This window comes from Tachyglossus aculeatus, chromosome 21, assembly GCF_015852505.1.
Source record: "Tachyglossus aculeatus isolate mTacAcu1 chromosome 21, mTacAcu1.pri, whole genome shotgun sequence".
Taxonomy (NCBI): domain Eukaryota; kingdom Metazoa; phylum Chordata; class Mammalia; order Monotremata; family Tachyglossidae; genus Tachyglossus; species Tachyglossus aculeatus.
The window spans coordinates 60,920,976-60,944,290 of NC_052086.1; the positions used below are offsets into that span (position 1 = coordinate 60,920,976).

Below are 23,315 nucleotides of genomic sequence, written 5' to 3' on the forward strand. Positions count from 1 at the left end.
TATGGAAAATGGGGAATGAGACTGTGAGCCCCATGTGGGACAGGGATTGGATCTAACCCAATTTGTATTTACCCCAATGCTTAGTACAGTTCCTTGCACACAGTGAGCACTTAACAAGTACTACAGTTATGACTAAAAGAGTGGTTCTGGGACCCCAGGCTTGGAGACCTAAATTCACTATCATGATGTGGCTCTGATATTCCTTTAAGTTTCACACACACAGGAATTATTAGATGGCTTCCACCACCCTTGTGGTAGTTTTAATTTTTTGTTTTAAGTTTGTAAGATTTTTTTTTTTTCTCCGAGCACGGTGAACAGAACACCCTGTGAGTTTGGGGGGCAATTTACAAAAATGAAAGATGCAGTCCCTGACCTTGAGGAACATGGGAGACAGCAGATACAAATTGATGAGCGTAACATGGTTAAGAGAGAGAATGGATGCAAATCATTAGCCCAAGTGAAAAAGTAATTCCACAGAAAATGAATAGATAAATGAGTATGGAGGTGGCTAATGGCATGACTAGGAAGGTGGGGAGGGTAATTGGCAAAATTCAGTCTGAATTAACTGAATTCTTCTCTCTCTCAGTGCATTAGGCTCTGACACAACACCACTACCCTCCTGGGCCACTCTGAACAATAGCACATGGGGGACCCTAAAAGAAGCCCTTAAAGGCCTATCGGTTGAATTTGCCTTACTTGCTGATAAGGCTGCACAACAGGTGAGTACTTACAATACGAGAGACCATTGTGTTTCAGAATGAAATGAGGTATTAAGGTATTTGGAAGGTGTCTTTTTTTAAGGGGAGATTTGGATTATAGGAGCAGAAGAAATACCGTTTTGGATCAGACCATTGATTGGTCCACTAAACTTGAGGTATGCCATAATAGTGGCATTGGAAGAATAGTGTGAAAATTTTCTTTGACCCTTTACTATCTTTACCTTTTTCTTAAAAAATCCTGTTATGGACCCATCATCCCTGAGTTTGTGTGCAGTTTCCTGTTGGCGCAGTGTTCTGTGGTATTGAGTCCCACGTGCTTACCACTCTGTGTGTGAGTTTAAAAGTTGCAAATCTCCTGTCAACAGAAAACCACCCTGCTGATCGGGACTCCTTAATCTCAAAACTTTCACACATTTTAGTGGGAATCATTTAACTATTTGCTGATTAGAAAAAAGGTAATATGCTCCTTGTGGCTAGAAAGCATGTCTACTGACTCTCTTGTCCTGTCCCAAGTGCTTAGTACAGTATGCTCTACCTCATCGATGTTCAATGAATACGATTGAGTTGATCGAACTTCTTGAAAAAGAATTCATTTTGCCAGTAGAGAGCCCTCCTTACTCAATTTCTTGAAAGTGTTTTCTAACTTATAGACTGAAACTTGATGTGGACTCAAGATTTCCCAATTCACTTTCCTCTTCAACTTGCATTGGGATTTGTAATTCCCCGTTGGCCTGAGGGAATCCCACTGCAGTTATAGGCCCCGAGTTAGCCCTCTGAAAATTCTCTTGCAGCAGTCAATATAAAGCTTTATCCTGTGGAAAAATCATCTTTCCGGTGGGGCTGTTTTCAGGGCACAATAGATGATATTAACTAGAAAGAATACAACTTCATCTTTTGGAGTTGGAAAAAAAAAATCCTCGAGTGTGTTTTGGGGAAAGAGTATGCTCCTTTATCGACTTGCAAAATGTCTGCATTCTGAGCTCCTGAATACCAAAAAATGTCTGAATTTTCTTTTAGAGTTCTGCTCCCCCTTGTTTCCACTGTATTTTAGGCACCTATGACATAGCATGGCCTAGTGGATAGATCTGTGAGCCCCATGAGGGACAACCTGATCACCTTGTAACCTCCCCAGTGCTTAGAACAGTGCTTTGCACATAGTAAGCACTTAATAAATGCCATTATTATTATTATCTTGGGCCTGGGCGCCAGAAGGACCTGGATTCTAATCCTGGCTCCGCCACATGTCTGCTGTGTGACCTTGGGCAAGTCACTTAACTTTGCTGTGCCTGTTACCTCATCTGTAAAATGGAGATTAAGATTGTGAGCCCTCTGTGGTACAGGCAAGGTATCCAACCTGATTAGTTTGTTTCTATCTCAGCGCTTAGTTCAGTGCCTGGAACATAGTACGTGCTTAACAAATACTATTCTTTTTTAAAAGAACGCTAACAATAAAAATGATACAATTGGGACCATTCTCTGTAAAGCTGGGGGCTTTCCTCTCTGGTGATTGTTGTGTTTTAGGTCTTAAAAAGAGAATCTGACCAGTTGGTGGCTGGAAAGTCCTGGGTTTCCTTCCTCCTTTTTGTGCCTTTTATACCCACCCCTGTAAATCAGTTCATTCATTCAGTCATATTTATTGAGTACTTATTGTGTGCAAAGCACTGTAGTAAGAGCTTGGGAGAGTACAATACAACAACAGACAGACACATTCCCTGCCCACAAGGAGCTTGAGGTTTAAGGAAATATCTACTTTGCTGGTATTTGTTCCTGAAGTTTTCAGATTCATGGGGGGCCTGAGCTAACTTAGACACTTTGGAAAGAGAGAGTAGAGGGAAATGAGGTTTGCTTTGGCTAAAGATGGCCAACAAGTGTTATTTCCAGCTGTAAGAAAGGTGAGAGAGGAGTCAAACTGCAGTTTTGAGGCGTGATCAACTTCCAACTGTGAGGGAGGGGCCTCACCTTTGTTGCCTATGCCAAGTGTAGGGGCATGGCCCTCGCTCATGCCTGGGAGTGAGGAGACACTTACCTCTGCAAATGCCAGGTCAGAGCACCCTGCCTCCCTTCCTTCCCCTCCACTGCCCTCCACTAACTTCCTCTCCTCTCCCCGCCCTTTTCCCCTCATTTCCTCTCTCCCCCTCTTCTTCTCGTTTCCTCTCTGCCCCTTCTCCCTCCCCCTTCTTTTCCTTCCTGGGTAGCAGTGTGGCCTAGTGAAAAAAAGCGCAGGCCTGAGAGGCAGAGGACCTGTATTCTAATTCCAATTCCACCACTTACCTGCTCTGTAACCTTGGGTAAGTCACTTAGCTTTTCTGGGTCTTAGGTTCCTCATCTGTAAAATGGGAATTGAATACCTATTCCTCCTCCTACTTCGATTGCGAGCCCCATGTGGGACAGAGGCAGTGTCTGACCCAATTATCTTTCCTCAGTACTTTTCCCCAGTTCTTAGTACACCAAGTCTTTCGGTTCTACCTATGCAGTCAATCGATCGTTTTTATTGAGTGCTTCCTGTGTGCAGAACATTGTTCTAAACTCTTGGGAGAGTACAGTATAACAGGCACAATCCCTTTTCACAGCAAGCTTACAGTCTAGAGGACATTGCTGAAGTCTGTCCTTTCCTCTCCAAACTGCCTCTATGCTGATCCAAGCTTTACGTCCTGTCTTGATTACTGAATCAGCCTCCTTCCTGATCTCTCTGCCTCCTATCTTTTCCCACTCCAGTCCATACTTCCCTTTGCTGCCCACTCCTCAAAAACCCCCCAGTGGTTGTCCATCCACTTCCTCATGAAGCAGAAACTCCTTACCATTTGGTTTAAGCCACTCAAACGTGTCTCTCCCGCCTTCCGTACTTCACTGATTTCATATTACAGTTCAGTCTCCACACACTTTGATCCTCTAAGCCAAAGTACTCACTGTCCCTTGCCCATGTCCTCCCTCTCACCTGGCTCACCCCTCCGTTCATATGACAACCACTCTTACCTTCAAAGCCCTATTTAAAATCACTTCTCCAAGAGGCATTCCTCCACTAAGGTTTCATTCCCCCTTACTCCCCCTTCCTTCTGTGTCACCTATGCACTTGGATTTGTATCCTTTAAGCATCTGATGTTCACCCCACCCTCAGCCCCACAGTATTTAGGGAAGCAGCATGGCCTCGTGGAAAGAGCACGGGCCTGGGAGAAGACCTGGGTTCTAATTCCAGCTCCGCCACTTGTCTGCTGTGTAACCTTGAGCAAGTGACTGGACTTCTGTGGGCCTCAGCTCCCTCATCTCTAAAATGGGGATTGATTTTGAGCCTCATGTGGGACGTAGACTGTGTCCAAGCCGATTAAACTGTATCTACCCCCGCGCTTAGTACGGTTTCCAGCACAAAGTAAGCACTTGACAAATACCATTAAAAAAAGTACATATCCATACATATGCCCTCTCGACTGAGGGCGGGAAACATGTCTACCAACTTTATTGTACGCTACTCTCCCAAGTGCTTAGTACAGTGCTCTGCACACTGGAAGTGCTCAGTAATTGATTGATTGCTTGGCAGCTAGTAAGTGCTTAACAAACACAGTTATTCTTATTCCCCTTCTCTCTCCTCGTTCCTTTTCCTTCCCTGTTGACAGCAACGACTGCAGCTGCGAGTCTGCCGCATCATAGGAAAGTTTGGACTCCTCAAATTTGGCATTCATGACAGTTTGGACTGAGTTTTTCTTGTGCATCAATTTGGGTGCTGTAAAGAATGAGCCAGGGAAGACAGAGCAGAGAGAAGAGTGAGTGGATGAGTGGAGAAAGGGAGAGGGATGGAGGCAGGGAGAGAAGGGAAGTGGCACATCAATCAATCAATCAATCGTATTTATTGAGCGCTTACTGTGTGCAGAGCACTGTACTAAGCGCTTGGGAAGTACAAGTTGGCAACATATAGAGACGATCCCTACCCAACAGTGGGTTCACAGTCTAGAAGAATGAAACCGAACCAGGGATAGAGATTAAAAACATAATCAGAACAGGGAATCTGTTTGGAATTAAACTTCACTCAGTTGTGAACTCCCTGATTTCCTCTGGTGAAAGGCAGGAGGGAGGAAAGTAGAGGGTATTTGTACGTATGTAAGAGAGACAGACATCTAAAGGAAAAATCCATCCATTCATCCTTCTACCCTTTGTATCCACCGTTTAAGCGAGAATTTTAAACCTTTGTCCTGTGACCCACAAAACTACTATTTTTGGCTGGGGTTAGTGGAGTGGCCATGTCGGTGGTGGTGGGGATCACAATCAGCGGAGGCGTAGTGGCATCTTTTGTAGCTGCATTTCCACAGGCTGCTCCTGGGTGTTTTCAAGGCTGCCCCGTAATCCTCTGAGAAATAGCCTTTGGTAGTTGAGTATAATGGAGGCAGCAGCTCTGGAATAGTGAGGGAGGAATTCCTTAACTGCTTCTGTCTTTGCTTACCTGCCATAGGAAGTAGGATGGGAATGTGCACAAACTGTGCGTGCACGCACTTCCTCTCTTTCTGTGGGTATATGTTGTTCTGTGTGTTCCCATACCTCTCCTGCCTCTTTTCTTCCCTTCTCTTCTTAGACCACTTTGAATTCCAGAAAATAAGGTCACTTGACTTCCAAATCGCTCTTCACCCAGGGATCTTCCTCTGAGGAACACTGAGTCAGAGCCTACTTGGAATAATAGCACAGACCGTTTCTAAAGACTCATAAATTCAGAACCTGTAACGGGGATCATCATCAATCGTATTTATTGAGCGCTTACTGTGTGCAGAGCACTGTACTAAGCGCTTGGGAAGTACAAAGGATATATTCACAAGGGATATATATTAATATAACTACTTTAAAAGCCGAGTAAAAATATCCCATCTTTTTTTTTAAAAAAAAACACTTCTATGCTCTACAGTTTACCTAATCCAGACAAATCTTCACTCCTCTTAAGAGCGACTTAGGTATGATCATATTTTACTTTCCACAGTGCTAACGCCACCTGCACAAGTGCTAGTACATAATGTAAATGCCTCAAATTGCTACATATCTAAGCAGCAGATATTTTAAATTGTTACTGCTCTGGGAGGTTTTTCCCCCCTTTTCCCTGCAGTCCAGGATTTTAAGTGGGAGCTGGCTAAAAACAGCCCCCTCCTCCAGGATCAAGTGCCTCTCTGCCCTGTGCCGAAGGTGCTCAATCAATGCTGCTGAGAATGTAGTTTGGAGAACTACAGCGTTGCAATGCGGTTGGACTCGCTGATCCCCTACTTGAACCCACACATGGTATAGTGGATGGACGGAGGTGTGGGAAATGAAGTTGGGCAGAACTGGGTTTCATGGGCTGTGATGGAGATTCCGACTGGGATCGGGTAATGCATTGATTAATTCGCTCCTTGCTTTCTAGGGTAAACAGGAAGAGAATGATGTTGTGGAGAAGTTGAACCTTTTCCTGGATTTGCTTCAGTCCTACAAAGTGAGTTTTGGCTGTTCCCTAGCCAGTAGGAGAACTTCTGGGAATAATCTTATGATCTTTCAGGGTGTAGCTCTAGAAGAATTGGGAAACTCTTTAAAAAGCCAGTCTTGGAGCAAACTGGGCATCCTGAGAAGTTAAATATGATGTCATGTCCCTGGCAAGCTCTGCGGCATGACTGGTCTGTTCTTGCCTTCATGGCCGTAGTCCTGGCTTTCAGCCTTCCCAAAAAGTTCTGATTTCTCTCCTGTTTTGGGTGTGCTAGGAACTAACCGGCTCTTTCTTTGAGGACCGCGGTTTGGGGATACTATAGGAAGCTATGGGTTCAACTCAGCCTTTCCCTCCCTGATGCTTGGTGAAAGGCACAAATCAAATTAGTTTTTATGTTTTTTCTGCCCCTTCCTAGTCGGTAGAATTGGCTCAGGTTAAAAATTGACTCATAAATTTGAACAGGCTGCAAAATCTTTGCTAGGGTTTTGAAATTTACCGGCTTGAGAGAGCTGTTGATTTGAGAACTGTTGAGCGTTGTTAGTCTGAAGAAGTATTAGTGCTGTGTGTTTTGGGTCCAGTTTCATTTTAAATTTTTATTTTTACTTTCCCCTTGTCTGAGGTTGGGTTTTTTTTTTTTTTTCCCTTGAATAGGTGGAGGAGCACTCTGCCTAATTTTCTATAGATTCTGAGCTGCTGAGCCTGAATTTATTTGTTCATTTGCAAGGCTGTCTTGCAGCTAACAAACTGAGATTTGAGGGCCAAACCAGAGCCAGTGTATCTCGGTTTGGTTTTAAGCTTCGGAATTCTACCTTGGTCACCTGCTCGTTGCCTGGGAAAGGTCTGTCTGTTCCTCCATTTCACGAGCACAGGATGACTCAAGTAGAATTAACAGACTGTATTTTTAAAGTGTTTTCAGCGAGTGCATGTACTTCCTACACATTGCTGAATATACCTCCCCCCCCCCCCGCACCCCGCCTTCTCCTCCCCCTCCCCGTTCAGCAGGCTTTCCTGCCCAAGAAGGGAACCGAAAGCAGAGTAAGCAGGTGGCTCTGTAACTTCTCTTGGCCTTGGATTGCACTGGGGTTGCCTCCTGGGGGTTCAGTGAATGAGTGTGCCCCTTGCCTCCTTTCCCCCTGCAGGATCTGTGCGAGAGGCATGAGAAGGGAGTGCTACACAAGCACCAGCGAGCTTTGCACAAGTACAGCGTTATGAAGAAGCAGATGATGAGTGCCACAGTGCAGAACAGGGAGCCAGAGTCCGTGGAGCAGCTGGAGTCCCGAATTGTGGAGGTAGCTCCGGCAGTGCAGGGTGGGGATAAAGGGGAGGGAAGCCAGGCAACAAGGCGGGGCGTATATCTAGAGAAGCTGTTTGGTAAACACGTCTTCACTTGGGTTAAGTGGTGTTTCTGAACCGGGGTTGGCCTACGTTGGTGTTGGGTTTTCTGGATGAGTTGCCTAAGACGTGTGTGGTTAACAAATACTAATGGTGTCAGAGTTAGATATGTTGTTCATCGTGTACCTGGAGTGGTGGTTTTTCTTTTTCCATTTGCCTTCCAACCTCTCCCCAGCTATTTCCCCCCTACCGCCCCAACATGACTCTCATCAAACCAAAGCTGCTCCAGGGTAATTGGACCAAAAAGAGACACTGGGCCTGCCCTTTGGGACGTTGTTCACGGGTCATGAACGAGGCTTTCCTCCTCCCCTAAAGTTGCTTTCGGGAAACAGGCTCACCAAGGTTTTCTTTTCAGCAAGAAAATGCAATCCAGACCATGGAGCTCCGGAACTACTTCTCTTTGTACTGCCTGCATCAAGAGACACAGCTAATCCATGTATACCTGCCTCTGACATCCCACATTTTAGGAGCCTTTGTCAATTCTCAAATCCAGGGCCACAAAGAGGCAAGTGCTTTTCTTTTGCTCTTTCTCTGTATTGTGCAATTTAGAGGGATTCTATTAAACAACTAAGGAGACCACTTTTTTTTCAGTTATTCTATCTGTGGGGCCTGGGGTTACTGGCAGCTGGTCCTTTTTTCAGAATTTATAGTAGAAGATTATTTTTGCAGAGTCAGAGGAGAAGGTAGTGGAAGCTTAGGATGAGTTGGGAAACAAAACATAAAGACTATTCATTTTCCAAAAGTTCCCAAGGAGTAAGTAAAACAAGTCCCTATCACTGCTTCCCAAGGAGGAGAGTTCTTATTCTTATCGAAGGAAAGCATCTTAAATGATGTCTGTGAGTTTTGTAACTTGGATTCAGTCCATAGGTGCACCTCATTTCTCCAGTAATGTGGGGGTGGTGTTCTTACAGGACGTCATATTAAGGAAAATTAGTGTTGCGGTACTCCAGGTTGGCTTACATTGTCAGAGGAACTTCCTTTAAATTCTGCCACTTTGTTCTAGCCAAAGCTCATAGTGAAAATGTGTTCTGGCAGAACTGAGTGTGCTTGACTTGTCCATTTTCTCCCCTCCGACGTACAAAACCCTCTTCATTATTTTCCTAGCCTTTTGCTTGTTAATAGATTATTTGTTTGTTGGGGTTGATGTCTTGCATGGTCCCCGGGTATCCAGGGATACCTGGTTATTGTTGACAGCCTTGTTTGAGATGCTTGATTCAGTACCGTTTTACTGAGTAAACAAAATAGCAAAAGCCTGAATAGTAAATGTGTGGAGCAACTGAACTCTCCCAGGTGCCTAGTACAGTGCTTTACACACAGTATGTGCTCAATAAATACAATTGAACTGGAAATGGTCCAAAAAGAAAGTGAAAAAGAATAGGTGTAATTGGTGCCTCTTCAGGGATGTTCTCCCATTTCTCCAGCTAGTCTTTCTGCCGTTTTTTTTTTATGGCATTTATTAAGCGCTTACTATGTGCAAAGCACTGTTCTAAGCGCTGGGGAGGTTACAAGGTGATCAGGTTGTCCCACAGAGGGCTCACAGTCTTCATCCCCATTTTACAGATGAGGGAACTGAGGCACAGAGAAGTTAAGCAACTTGCCCAGAGTCACACAGCTGACAATTGGTGGAGCCGGGATTTGAACCCATGACCTCTGACTCCAAAGCCCGGGCTCTTTCCACTGAGCCACGCTGCTTCTCCTGACAAATGCCAAATGACAAATGCCGTTGTCATTTGACACTGTGTTGGCGCTGTTCGTGAAGGTCTCAGATGTGATGTGGTTGCTTTGACCAAAGGCTACCCAGGCTTGGGCTGGGAAATGCCTCTCTTTCTGGGTTTGCAAGAGAATTACCAGAGTCCCCGAAGAAAGGACAATCAGATTCCCTTATCTGTAAGGGAGCATTCAGTTATATTGTACTCTCCTCAGTGCTTAGTACAGTAAGCACTCAGTAAATATGATTGACTGAGGATTCAGACTGCAGGGGTATGTTTCTCTTGATGTTTCAGTTCTCAGAGGATTCTGAAAGCAGCCAATGCCTCCAGGGACCGTCTCTATGTGTTGCCGACTTTGTACTTCCCAAGCGCTTAGTACAGTGCTCTGCACACCGTAATCGCCCAATAAATACGATTTGATGATGATCTCCCTCTTTTATTAAGGTGGGATTGGAGCAAGTGTCCCAACAGGGTAGTGACCCATAATCACGTGATCTTCTGTTATCTCCCCCTCCTCTTCCATTTTCCCCCTCTTCCCCTTTCTCCTCCAGATGAGTAAAGTTTGGAATGAACTGAAGCCCAAGTTAAGCTGCCTCTTCGCTGGACCCAACAACATGCCAACTCCGCCACGGTCACCACAGGAGGACAACCTATTCTCCCATTAGTGCCTGGAAAGGACTATCTGGGCAGGGGCATTCCGACTAAAATGGGACCTCTAAATAGTTTTCTTTTCCTTCCCAGAATGGAGTTGCCACCAGTTTAAACTGATTGGAACTTGAGCATAAAATCCTCATTCTCTCAATGGCAATCCCTTGTGTTTCCACCCCCTTTATTTTCCAGTGCTCAAGGACAAGGCTGGCCACCCTGCCGTGGGGCAGTTGGGGCAGTGGGAGTGCTCTGGGATGCGGATTATTGGGGACTGTAGGCCCATTCATGTTTTGTACTGCTTGGTCTCCTTACCTTCCCCACGTCCCCAGATGTACACACTCGGGCATTCCAGGCAAGAGACAACTGGCCTATGGAAGTAGCATGGCCCCAGTACCTCCACCCTCCAGGCCGCAGAGACTAAGGAAGGGACTTGTGTAGGAAAAGACATCAGGGAGAGCGTTAGCCTCCTGGCAACAAATGAATGAAAGTATTTTGCAACTTTCAGGACTTACTCCGTAGGCAGGATTAACTTCTGGGGTGAGATAATGGCAGTATTTTTTCTTTTCAAGGAGACTTTTTTCAGTGACAGGTGTAGAAAATGAGAGATTTAACGCTGCAGGAAACCCCTGCGCAAATTACATCCACCCTGAATTGTTTTTTTCACTGTACGAAGGTGTAGGCATTGGGGAAGCAGAGGGGATTCTGTTGGTGCAGGAAGCCAGTTGGAAGACACAGACAGTTCCCATGGAATGAGCAGCAAGCAACATTTCTGCCAGCTCAAAACGTGGTAGGAGCTTGAGTGCTGATGAGACTCACTTCTTTTGTTTGGTAAAGGTCCACTTGCTCCCCACTAATTGCTCTCTGTTGAGTTACCCTGGCATGATGCTTCCTGTGGCATGGGCTCAACAGATAAACTGGATTAAGGTTTAACGATTCTCAAATCTATCATGTGCTAAGTGCATGAATTCTTTCTAGTGCTGCCACTTTCTCCATCTCTTCTTGGCAGCCAGTTCAGGAGACTGCAAACCGAACCATCAATTGGAAGGGTGGGGTGAGAGAAATGAGAAAGTCAGAGGAATGTTTTTATTTAAGCTGTGCCTTAAAATATATTGGCCTTAATAGGAGGGAATTTGTGTCCCCGTGGCTTTTAAGACTCATTTCCAGATGACACACCACCTGGGTGAGGTAGTGGAACATTCCTCTCCACTTTTCACTCTCTCCCCTCTCTCTAGCCCAGCTCTGCTCAGTGAGGTGTATTATGGAGACTTTCACATCTTTTTCCACCTTACGACGGAGAGAGTCATTTCTGTGAGTCTGTGATGGGTATGTATGAACCGGACTAGAGAAGTAGTAGTGTTCTAAACTTCTCAGTGGGATATTTTCTTCTAGGTTTGAAAAAGGGGCCAAATATTTCTTCCTCAGAGCTACTCTGATTTCTTTTGGTTAAAAAAAATCAAAATAGGAAAACCCCCTTCCGGAGCAGTTGTATTTCCGTAAGAGATCCCTTTTGAACCTTTGCCTGAATTTAAGAGGATGCAAATTTGCAGCACGGAGAGTTTCAGGCGAAAAGGGAAGGCCACAAGTTTCCATACCTTGTAGTGGCAAGGATCAAAATAACCAAAAAGTATCTGACTTCTGCAAACAAGCCAACTCACATTTTTGATACAGAGAGGTCTTTTTATATAGGAAGCAGAGGAGGCCACAGGGGCAAGTTGGCATCTTTGGCCTCACCCCCTGGAAGCATGGCCAGGCCGTTCATTGCCCCCACACTTGTGGGGAGCAGGCCAGGATGGACAAGGCCCCCTACACCGTGCGGCTCGACTTCAGAGCTCCGGCCTAAGGATCGCTTGGATTAAAACACTAACAGGTTTTGGATCCTTAACTAGCAACCCTGGTTGGCTGAATATGTTCTTATTTTCATAGGAAAGCCAAGCAGCAGGCCTTTGTAAATGTAAATTAATCCAGCCGCATTTCAAATACCATGTCATGGTATATCTCTCCTGTAGGACTGGGGCATTTCTCTGCTGTCTAATTAGCCTACTTGGAGGAAAGAAGATTCAGAAGGTCAGCAAGTCATGATAAAGGGCGGGAGTTGCTGTTTTGAGAATGATCTGCCCCAGAGTTCTCAGCTACTCTGATAGAGCAACTTGCATAAAAAACTTTCTACATTCTTGCCTTCGACTAATCCTGTAAAGAAACCAGTGCCATATGACTTTGGCTGCAGCAATACTGCTCTTTGGTGCTGCTCCCTTTTATTGCTGTGACTTGGGCCATAAAGCATACACGTAGCTATCGAGTGGGCTAAATGCAGCTCCACTTCCAAATCCCCCAGGGCCCCAAAAGCACACATCCCTCGGCTTAGTGTTCAGTGTGTTGTGGAGCATCCAGCTCATCCCTACAGAATGTAGGCGGTGGTGGGAGAGCGAATTCTAGGAAAATCCAAACATGACCATCTTCCAGGTGTTTGGTCCCTGGAGGGGAGGGGACGAGTTGGGAGCTGGGCTGGGGTTCTTTCTTCTGCATTACCATCACACGGAACTGTAAACAGCATGTGCCATTAAGGAAATGAAGATGTCCAGAAAAACCTCTGGTCACCCAATGCCATTATTTTGAAGACAACTAGCCAAATGCAACAAAACAGTAAAGGAGGTAGGTTACCTGAGATAAATAAGCTCACTTCTGAGCATTGTGGCACCAAAGAGTTACCTTGCTGAAAATAACCATTTTTATACTATTAATGCCTCGGAAGCTGGTATAGCAGGGTTTGAGTGAAAAAATTTGAAACGGTAGGAAATTATTTTCTCAGGAGTATCTAGAATGTGTTTGAAAAGCAAGATTTCTGGTTTGCAGGAAGTTGGCTGCTATCTTTTCCTTTGACAACCGTGCCGCCAAGTTAGAAGGCTGGTAGATGGTGACGCAGCCAGCTTTATAGGAAGGATTTTCTTACCAAAAAAAAAAAAAAAAACAACAAACGAAACCCAAACATTTCCCAGTCTGTGTTGGAGAGATGTTTCCACATGCCACCTGATAACTACACAAGGCAGTATTTTGCTTAATGGTCTTGCCCATTTCCAGTCCATTTGATTTTTTTTCTGGAATTTGTAGGGAAATTTAGAGTGCATGTAAATTTGAGACTCAGACTGCCCTAATGTCACCATCATTTTTCACTGTGATGCAGTGGTCATCTTGCTGTATGGGATGATATCTGAGGGATACAGTGGGAATTGTTTGCTCCCCTTTAGTGAGCAAGTTCAGGGGGGCTGGAGGGAGGCCTTGACCCCGGGACATAAGCTGGGCTCGAGGCCTTTGCTGGCGCTTCAGCAGCAGACGCGCAGTGCCTTGGATCCCAGAATGGGTAAACTTCCCAAAAGGTGCTGTAGGAGTTTCTCGTTCCCATGAAATCCCTTGGGGAAGCATGGCTATTGGTTGCCGCCTTTTACTGCATGGAAAAAGGTCCAAATCTGGTAAATAGAGAATTAAACTGAATTGTCCTGACTGTGGGACTGGACCTGCCATTCAATCAGGGATCTGCGTTCTATCACAAGCAACTTTTGGCAGTCATACTTTTGGAAGTCTTTCCTTACAAATCTCTTTGTAGTAGAAACAAGCCTCATTTCCCTAAACTTCCTATCCACTAGGAGATGTGGATTCCTGACAAATGGTAATCGGGATGGAACCTGAAAACATGGGCTGAATATCCTATTTTGGAGGATTTGGTCATGAATTCCCACCCATCCTTTGTAAACTGTGACTTTTCAGTGATACTTAAAGAAAGCCCTCTCTACGCATTCTTTGGCTTCAGGGGCTGCTGTAGAACAGGCTTGTTTAAGAAAGTTTGATGGGAGGAGGAGAAGTTGATCTGACAAAATGAAAATTTCCTTTGCAGCTGACATCATTCTTGCTTTGCTCAACTAGTTTCATGTATGAAGCACTTTATCAAACTGCAGGAATTAGTTATTACTACAGCTGATAAACTGGAAATGTTTACAAGTGATTACATTCCAAAACTATCAAAACCTATATATGAACAAATGTTATTAAAATGTATTTTCAAGAAATGTATACCTGTGTAAATCCCTGTGTGAGTCCAGTTGACTTGTTCTGCTGCATATTCTAGGTTTGAGGTGGTCACTCTTTCTCGTAGATCAAACGAACAGGTGCCAGTTCATCCCAGAACATGAAGGGACCGGATTAGCTGTGTTTGCGTGGAAGTTGAGGCCCCGAAGCTCCTTCAGCCGAGCAGCCACAGGCCTGGAAGTGCCCTGCTACCATTCATTGTTTAAGTAACAAGAAATACCTTTATTTTAATCATTCACCACATCAACAGGAAAGTGGCGATGCCAAAGCCCACAGTTCCTAGCTTGGAGAACGTTCCGCTTTCTTAGCGACTGCTGCCTCAAACCTCCTCTGGTGTGGGTTATTAGATCCGCCCTTTTACTCTTCCACGGTATTCTGGCACTTAAAGCGAACTTGGAGTGTCAGCGCAGTCGAACATTTCCCATCCCTTTCCGCGAGAAACATATAAAACCCCCGCAAAATTGTCACATTTTCCATTATGGTGCTCTTTCGATTGGGGAGGGGAAAATTATGTCTGAAAAGCTAAAAGAGTCATTGGCTAAAATAGGCGTAACCGGGCCGGCAGTTTGAAGGGCCTCATAGCCTGTTTCCTGAGCTAGGGGTTGGGTGAGTCCTGTGGTAAAAGGGAAAGATGTTTAACCTCCTTTAGACTTTTTCCACTTCATTCAGGGTGTAGTCCAGGATGACATCGTGCCCTTGAAACTTAAAGTAGCCCTGGAACTTCTTCTTTTGGAGCAGTAGTGGAAACCAGTAGATGTCATCTGGCCACATTTCGTTGAAAGGCATCTCATCCAGTTTGAACCACTGAGGACGCATTTCTGTACCAGCCAGAGAAAGGAAACAAAAAGGGGTCAGAAGGATGAATTTTTGCAAAGTAACTCTGGCTGCTTACTCTTTCATTCATTCATTCAATTGTATTTGTTGAGCACTTACTGTGCGCAGAGCACTGTACTAAGTGCTTGGAAAGTACAATTTGGCAACAGATAGAGACAATCCCCACCCAACAATGGGCTCATAGTCTAGAAGGGGAAAGACAGGCAACAAAACAAGTAGACAGGCAGCAATAGCATCAAATTAGATGCGGCAGAGGAGCGGAGGGTGCGGGCTGGGCTGGAGAAGGAGAGAAGGGAGGTGAGGTAGGAGGGGGCGAGGTGATGATGGAGAGGAAAGGGCAGATCTTGGCCATGTTGTGAAGGTGATACAGGCAGGTTTTGGTGACAGATTGGATGTGTGGGGTGAATAAGAGAGCAAAGTCAAGGATGACACCAAGATTGCGGGCTTGTGAGACGGGAAGAATGGTAGTGCCGTCCGCAGTGACGGAAAAGTCAGGGAGAGGACAGGGTTTGGGAGGGAAGATGAGGAGTTCAGTCCTGGACATGTTGAGTTTTAGGTGGCGGGTGGACATCCAGGTGGAGATGTCCTGAAGGCGCCTGGGGGGGTTCCGTGCCCATGAGTTAGCACAGAGACCAGTGACTTTTGCTAAGTTGTTTAAAGGTGGTAGATAGTATGTGATATTTGGGGCGGCACTTTGAGCTATAAGGAGGCAAGCTCTTTAGTAATTGAATTCTCAGCTTGAGGGAGATTTTATACTCTTATATTAAGCCTTTAATAATAATAATGGCATTTATTAAGCACTTACTATGTGCAAAGCACTGTTCTAAGCGCTGGGGACGTTACAAGGTGATCAGGTTGTCCCATGGGGGCTCACAATCTTAATCCTCATTTTACAGATGAGGGAACTGAGGCATAGAGAAGTGACTTGCCCGAAGTCACCCAGCTGACAAGTGGCGGAGCTGGGATTTGAACCCATGACCTCGGACTCCAAAGCCCAGGCTCTTTCCACTGAGCCACGCTGCTGTGCCCTTTATTCACTTACCTCTCTTTTTCTTCCAAACTAATTTTGTCTGCCTCATTTTTAATTTGTGAAGTTCCTCGAGGGCCAGAATCATGTCTTTTTACCTATCTGAACTCCTCCAAGTGATGAGTAGTGGGGTTTCCATACAGTAGATGCCCAGTCTACTTGTTTTGTTTTGTTGTCTGTCTCCCCCGTCTAGACTGTGAGCCCGTTGTTGGGTAGGGATTATCTCTATCTGTTGCCAAACTGTACTTTCCACGTGCTTACTACAGTGTTCTGCACACAGTAAGTGCTCAATAAACACGACTGAATGAATATGAGCCTGAAGGGAGGGAGAGAGAACAGGGTAGGAGATGTAGATTTGCGTGTCATCTGCGTAGAGATGATAGTTGAAGATGTGGGAGCGAATGAGTTCACCAAAGGAGTGAGTACAGATAGAGAACAGAAGGGGACCAAGAACTGACCCTTGAGGAACCCCTGGAGTTAGGGGATGGGAGGGAGAGGAGGAGCCTGCAAAGGAGACTGAGAATGAACGGCCAGAGAGATAAGAGAACCAGGAGAGGACAGAGTCCGTGAAGCCAAGGTTGGATAACGTGTTGAGGAGAAGGGGATATTCCACAGTGTCGAAGGCAGCTGAGAGGTCGAGGAGGATCAGGATAGAGTAGGAGCCATTGAATTTGGCAAGAAGGGAGGTCATTGGTGACCTTTGAGGGGGCAGTTTCGATGGAGTGGAGGGGACGAAAGCCAGATTGGAGGGGGTCCAGGAGAGAGTTGGAGTTGAGGAGTTTGAGGCAGTGAGTGTAGACGACTCAGGACCAGTCAATGAACAGTATTTGAGTACGTACTGTGTGGAGAACATGGTGCTAAGTGGTTGGAAAAGTACAAAAGACCTGATCCTTGCCCTCAAAGAGATTGCACACTAGCAGGGGAAGGAGATACTCGAATAAATTACAGGTAGGAAGAAGGAATAAGGACTATGTGTAGGAGTTAGAATTAAAGTAATGGGGAACATGAGAGGTGTACAGTAGTGCTACAGCAGTCGGTGGGTACAAGGGCTTAGGTGCACTGTCTTGAGCAATTTCCATATCACAGGCTTATCCCATCCTCTGCTATGGTGATAACATTGGAAAAAACCAACCCTCTAGAGAGCAGAAACTCTATGTATTGCTTCAAAAACAACTTGGGTTTCCTGGCAAGTTAGTGGAACGAAGCCTCTTTTCTGTATGAGATCTGGGATCAGAACGTGAAAGAGAAGCAGCGTGGCTCAATGGAAAGAGCACAGGCTTGGGAGTCAGAGGTTATGGGTTCAAATGCCAGCTCTGCCAATTGTCAGCTGTGTGACTTTGGGCAAGTTGCTTCACTTCTCTGGCCCTCAGTTACCTCATCTGTAAAATGGGGATGAAGACTGTGAGCCCCACATGGGACAATGTGATCACCCTGTATACTCCCCAGCGCTTAGAACAGTGCTTGGCACATAGTAAGTGCTTAATAAATGCCATCATTATTGCTACTATTATTATTAAAGGAGACAGATGATTTCTTAACCCTAAAAGTCATATAAAACCATCTTTAAAATTTTGAGAGCAGTGGATGTAGAAGACCTGGTTCTCAGGGAGCTTATGGGAGAAGCAACTGACATACCCGTTCCTGGTCATTCTCCCCAAAGTTCTAGGTTTTAGTTTGTTTTTTAATTTCCAATCCTCCACATTGAAAGTTTTATAATGGTGGATTGGAATTGAGCTAGATGTATAGAAGTGGGTAGGACTGTAAACTAGCCCAGAAGGGACATTTTTAGAGGAGGGTAGAGGGGAAACTGCTGCAGAAAACATTGTCTGAAAGTCCATTAAGAGCCACTCATTGATTTTAAAGGAATTTAAGAGAGCCCAGTGGCTGAAGAATCAGTTTGTTTACTCCTGGAGTAAATCAAGATTGGAGTAAGGAGTTAGAAGAAAACAGAGGCTCTCTAGACTACAGAGAAGCCTTAACTGGAATCCCCACTTGAATCAGTCCCCTTGCCCTGAACAGCAGAAAGAAATCCTTCCTGTGAATGCTTACCATCACTCTCAGTTGGATTTCCATGGAAACTATCTGTGCGGAAGATATGGACATCCATTAGCTCAGAGTTGCCAAGGAATTCAAATGTGATGTGACCTATCTTCTGTAAGGTGTCCACTGTCAGCCCACTCTCCTCCAGTAATTCCCTATGGGAGGACAGGACAAAAGCATATAATTTACAAGCCGCACCGCCAATACAATACTAAAAAAGCCTTGAATTTATAGAGCACTGGTTTTCCCAAAACACTTTTCACAAAACTTACCTCACTTTATCCCCACAACCCTATAAGGTAGGCAGAAGCAGTCATTACCCCATTTTACAGAGGGGAAACAGGCCCACAAATAGCACAGCAGGGATTAGAACCCCAATCTCCTAAGACCCTTCCTCGCTTTTATTCCACTACATATGCTGAGTTACGCTGGTATAAGGGCAGCAAAGAACTTCTGCTTGAGTGGGACTGACCTAGAAATCAAGTGAGCTGTCAGAGGCTTCAAGAGAACACAAAATCAATCGCATTTATTGAGCGCTTACTGTGTGCAGTGCACTGTACTAAGCGCTTGGGAAGTACAAGTTGGCAACATTAGAGACAGTCCCTACCCAAAAGTGGGCTCACAGTCTAGAAGAACAGAATGAACAGATTTGGGCAATAAATGTTTCATCCTGCATGGCTGCTGTGTTCCAGAATCATGGCCTGATGAATTTTCAAGACATCTGGGTCATGGCCATTGCCCCCTGTCCTGATGCTACTTAATGCAAACTCCACCTCTGTGTGGCCAGTCAGCCCCAGCCCTCTTATGAGGGAGGTCATTCTGACATGATGACCAGTCAATCTGGCTACAGGAAGTGAACACTAGAACGCTTACCTCAGAAAACAGTGAAAAACATCCCTTCTCTCCCTCTACCTCCCCCTCGGGTGGCCTAGGCTGCTTTTCTAAATTAATGTGCTACAACGCTCTGTCATCATTCATTCATTCAATCGTATTCATTCATTCAATCGTATTTATTGAGCGCTTACTGTGTGCCGAGCAGCGCTTGGGAAGTACAGGTTGGCAACATATAGAGATGGTCCCTACCCAACAACGGGCTCACAGTCTAGAAGAGTTTATTAATAGCGTTCATTGAGCTCCTCTGCTTACTAGCTAATGGCCGTAAGTCGTATCTCCTCAGAACCATCCTTTTATTCCTGAAACCCATTTGGTCTTTCACTTTTTTCCCCAGGTTATCTCTGAATGCACAGATTCTCTCTATAGGAGCCTTGAAGACTTTCAGGGTTCCCAGGCCTACAGAGACCCTGTCTGGGTTCAGAAGGAGGGGCTGTTGATTCACAGTTGCTCTATTTTATTAACCATTCTATGTATAAGGACACAGGCAATGTCTGATACGTACGAATATCTTATTCTTAGAGATTGAACCGCTATATCAGCCCAGATGAAAACACTGTAGAGGAACTAGAGGGAATTTCATCTCATGAGAACACAGGTCTGGGTGACACAAACCCATCCAAATTAGTCCAAGTCAGTAACGTGAAAAAAGCTGCTCCATTTTTCTCCCCAGCACTGGTTTCCCAATTTGTGGGGACTGAGAAAAGTGACCGGAGGACATTCTTGACACATTTTCCTATTCTCTCCCAAAAAAATTTAATAAGGTTTAGCCTTTTTGTAGTTCTGTGGAAAGTGTTTGGTTTTTTTTTAAAACCAAGGATCTCAAAAGCCCAGTGTAACCACAAAGTATAATGACTTTCCATAGTGCAGCTTCCCTGACAAGCAGTCAGGGAAGCTGTTTTGCTCATTAAAACAATCCATTAGATTAAATGGTTGTATTTAAATTAATGCGCTTGCCAGTTTGTAATCTTCTCTGACCTTTCTGTTGAAGCTGAGAAATGAAATTCCCCCATCTGCTGCCTAAACTCTGCCATCTCAGACGGAGAGACCTAAGTGATGTTTGGAAAGCTGGAATCTAGTCATAGGAGGTGGTTAATTAAAATTAGACTTGCCCTAAAAATATTTTTTTTTTCTTTTGAGGGGGTGGGGAAATGGGTCCCCAGCTAACCGCTATGGGAGTCCTCAGCAGGGGTTCTGGCCTTTCTGAAGCAGCAGGCTGATGGCTCTCATTTTTTAAAATTACATGCTGATTTAATGTTTTGACTAATTTTAGTTCATCTTCCTGGAGTATGTGGCAGTGTTTGAAATATCAGTAATTTCCTCAGTGACAGAGCTAAAAGCTCCATTTCACAGGCTGGGATAATTAGACAGGCGACAATAACACCGTCACTGTTTCCTAAAGTATTTGATTGTACGTCTGCACCGTTCAGCTCCCTAGAAGGCAGATGGAGGAGGTAAACGGCTAATAAATTCAACCCGAAATACTAAGCCGATAAGTGCTTCTGTTAGCACAGGGAGACAGAAAAATCAGAGCCACAAACAGGTTGATCAATCACCCGGTTTGGTCCCCTACCACCCTCAGGGGAGCATGCGCGACTCCATCTGCATTACCCAATAGGTGGAGAGCGCTCTCTAGATAAAAAGTTCATCACACAATCACCTTTTAAGTCTCACAGGTGAGAAAGCTCAGTCATATTTGTGGCTTAAGTGCTTACTGTGTGCCAAGCACTGTACTAAGTGCTGGGGAGGTACAAAATAATCGGGTCCCACATCCTTTAGTGGAAGGGAGAAGAGGTATTGAATCTCCATTTCGCCGATGAGGGAAATGAGCCACAGAGAAGTTAATCAATCAATCAATCAATCGTATTTATTGAGCGCATACTATGTGCAGAGCACTGTACTAAGCGCTTGGGAAGTACAAATTGGCAACACATAGAGACAGTCCCTACCCAACAGTGGGCTCACAGTCTAAAAGGGGGAGACAGAGAACAGAACCAAACATACCAACAAAATAAAATAAATAGGATAGAAATGTACAAGTAAAATAAATAAATAAATAAATAAATAAAGTTAAGTAACTTGCCCAAGGTCACAGCAGGCACGTCGCAGAGCCGACACTAGAACCCAGGTCCTCTGACTCCCAGGCATGGGCTTGTTCGACTAGACCCCGCTACTTCTCGGTAGCAGCTCCGTTTCAGGTCTCCGATAACAAATTGCCGACAGACGATCGGGCATCCAAACCACTCATGTTAAGTCCTTAATAGTTCAGGCACTGTTCACACCAATCACCCATATGGCAAGAAAGGCATCAGTGGAGGCAGCCCCACCATCCTCTCCCTGACTTTATCCTTGAAGGAGCACACATGACCCAAGTAGGGGAAGCGTTTTTTCTCTGTGTTTGGGTTGGGGATGGATCCCAGGAGGCTGAAACCATTTCCAGGAGAGAAGGACCCTCCCTGATCAAAGACTACCTCCTCATGGACACAGATTGGCTTTATCTGGTTGTTGACTGTTCCAGTCAGACAGTGACTGACTGCGGTCCGGTCGGAATCTCCCCCTTCCCAGAGACCACGCCACTGAAAGGGGAGGATCTGTCCAACAGAAATGTATCAGATGGACCCCTGACTGTTCCAATATGCAGGAAGCGCTCGGGACCAGAACGACCACACTGAGGGGACCGGGGAAGATCCCTGGAATTTCTGAGGCATCAGATGGTTTACCTGAATCGAACCTACAGTCTGATGATGCCGTTATGAAGTAGGGCTGGGTGCTTCAAATCCCACTGGGCTACAGAACTGACCACAGTGATGTGGTGATGAGATGAGATGAAGCCTTTTTGAAGGTATATCTCTCCAAGAGGCCTTACCTGACTAAGACCTCATTTCCTTTTCTCCCACTCCCTTCTGCGTCACACTGACTTGCTCCCTTTATTCGCCCTCCTCCACCCCCTCCAGTTCTTACGCTTATATCTGCAATTTATTTATATTAATGTCTGTCTCCCCTTCTAGACTGTAAGCCCAATGTGGGCAGAGACTGTGTCTGTGACATTAGGTTGTACTCTCCCAAGCGCTTATTACAGTGCTCTCCGCACAGTAAGCATTCAATAAATATGACTGATTGATTGACTCGGGCTGATATGAACAAACCGCAGGCCCCTGCTAATGTCGGCTCCAGTGAATGACTAAAAGCTTGTGTTCGAGAACCGCTGCTTGGGTAACTAAAATAATTGTGCCTCGGGAAGCCTCAATTTTTAATTTCAGAAGAGTCCCAGTGGTCCAAGCTCACCCACTCACGCTCAGAACTACTACTTGCAAAATCTCTCCAAAGGACTAGACACGTACCGGCTGAAAAGATAAACTATGCCGGCTGAAAGAAAAAGAAATTCAAGTCTCATTCCTCCAGAGAACCATCAGACGCTAGTCTTTGTGCACACAACCTAAAACTCAAATGCACCTTCACTCTGTGAAACTCCAATTAATTAGCTCCCAACAATGGAGGATTCTCAGCCAGCTTTGGGCTGAAACCTGCAACCGTGATCCCCTGAGGTCTGAGGAGGCAGCTGTTGGTGCATGAAGAGAGTGAATGATGCCTGGATGGGTGGGGAAGGACAAGGCAGAGAAAAGAAGGTGCTAGTGCTTCATGAAGGACTTCACTGGAAAACTGTCACGGCTCATTTTATAAACATGAAATTATTCATTTTGATTTTATGTTTACAAAGAGCCTTATGCTCTACTGGCTTCCAGCCAAGAACGTCTAAGTATTATTAGCCTTTAATAGGATAATTGAGGCCTTATAAGAAGTTAGATAGGAAGCAGTTTAACAAACAACTCTGAACAAAGATTAATAATAAAAATAATAACAATGATGATATTTGTTAAGCTCTTACTATGTGCAAAGCACTGTTCTAAGCGCCGGGGAGGTTACAAGGTGATCAGGTTGTCCCACGGGGGGCTCACAGTTTTAATCCCCATTTTACAGATGAGGTAACGAGGCACAGAAAAGTCAAGTGACTTGCCCAGAGTCACACAGCTGACAGTTGGCGGAGCCAGGATTTGAACCCATGACCTTCGACTCCAAAGCCCCGGGCTCTTTCCACTGAGCCATGCTGCTTCTCCTAATGGCATTTATTACTTAAGCTGCCTTTATAATGTGTCCTGGTGATACCAGGAACAAACTCACTGGGGCTTCCTAAATCATGAAGTGGCTATGTCTTTCTGGACGAGTTCATTGCCTTCTGTATCTGTTTTCTCATCTGTAAAATCTTCCTTTTACAAAATAAAATATGTAAATAAGTGCTTAAAAGCCATTGGGTGAGTGGCTCTATTATTTACCAACAGCATAGATAGGCACTTACCCATTGCCAACTATATTTTTGGATCTAAAGGGAAGGAAGCTCTAAGGAAAAGTTTCAGAAAGAGTAAGTGGGAGACTTCCGATTCTACATGGTTTGCAAATTACAGATAACTGAACATTTGCGGTGTGTAGAGAACTGTCCCAGGAGCTTGGGAGAGTACAAAACAACAGAGCTGGTAGACATGTTCCCTGCCCACAAG

At 45.1% G+C, this 23,315-nt stretch overlaps 2 protein-coding genes across 4 annotated transcripts in view; one reads left to right on the forward strand and one right to left on the reverse strand.

Moving 5' to 3' along the window:
• Positions 1–13,948, forward strand: part of SNX8 (sorting nexin 8) — a 58,249-nt gene extending 44,301 nt beyond the window's left edge. The window contains exons 8-12 of the mRNA XM_038762795.1: positions 587–719; positions 6,088–6,156; positions 7,284–7,433; positions 7,892–8,041; positions 9,797–13,948. Coding sequence (XP_038618723.1) covers positions 587–719; positions 6,088–6,156; positions 7,284–7,433; positions 7,892–8,041; positions 9,797–9,910 — 616 coding nt within the window. The 3' untranslated portion in view covers positions 9,911–13,948. The remainder of the gene's footprint in view (positions 1–586; positions 720–6,087; positions 6,157–7,283; positions 7,434–7,891; positions 8,042–9,796) is intronic.
• NUDT1 (nudix hydrolase 1) overlaps positions 1–23,315 on the reverse strand; it is a 33,022-nt gene that overhangs the window by 5,367 nt on the left and 4,340 nt on the right. For 2 of the 3 annotated variants that reach the window (XM_038763937.1, XM_038763936.1), the window contains exons 3-4: positions 17,881–18,026; positions 13,934–14,788 (exon numbers count right to left, since the gene is read on the reverse strand). In XM_038763937.1, the coding sequence (XP_038619865.1) occupies positions 14,616–14,788; positions 17,881–18,026 (319 nt within the window). In that variant the 3' untranslated portion in view covers positions 13,934–14,615. Of the gene's footprint in view, positions 1–13,933; positions 14,789–17,880; positions 18,027–23,315 lie in introns of those variants that run through there. The other variant, XR_005455411.1, reaches the window with a different exon arrangement.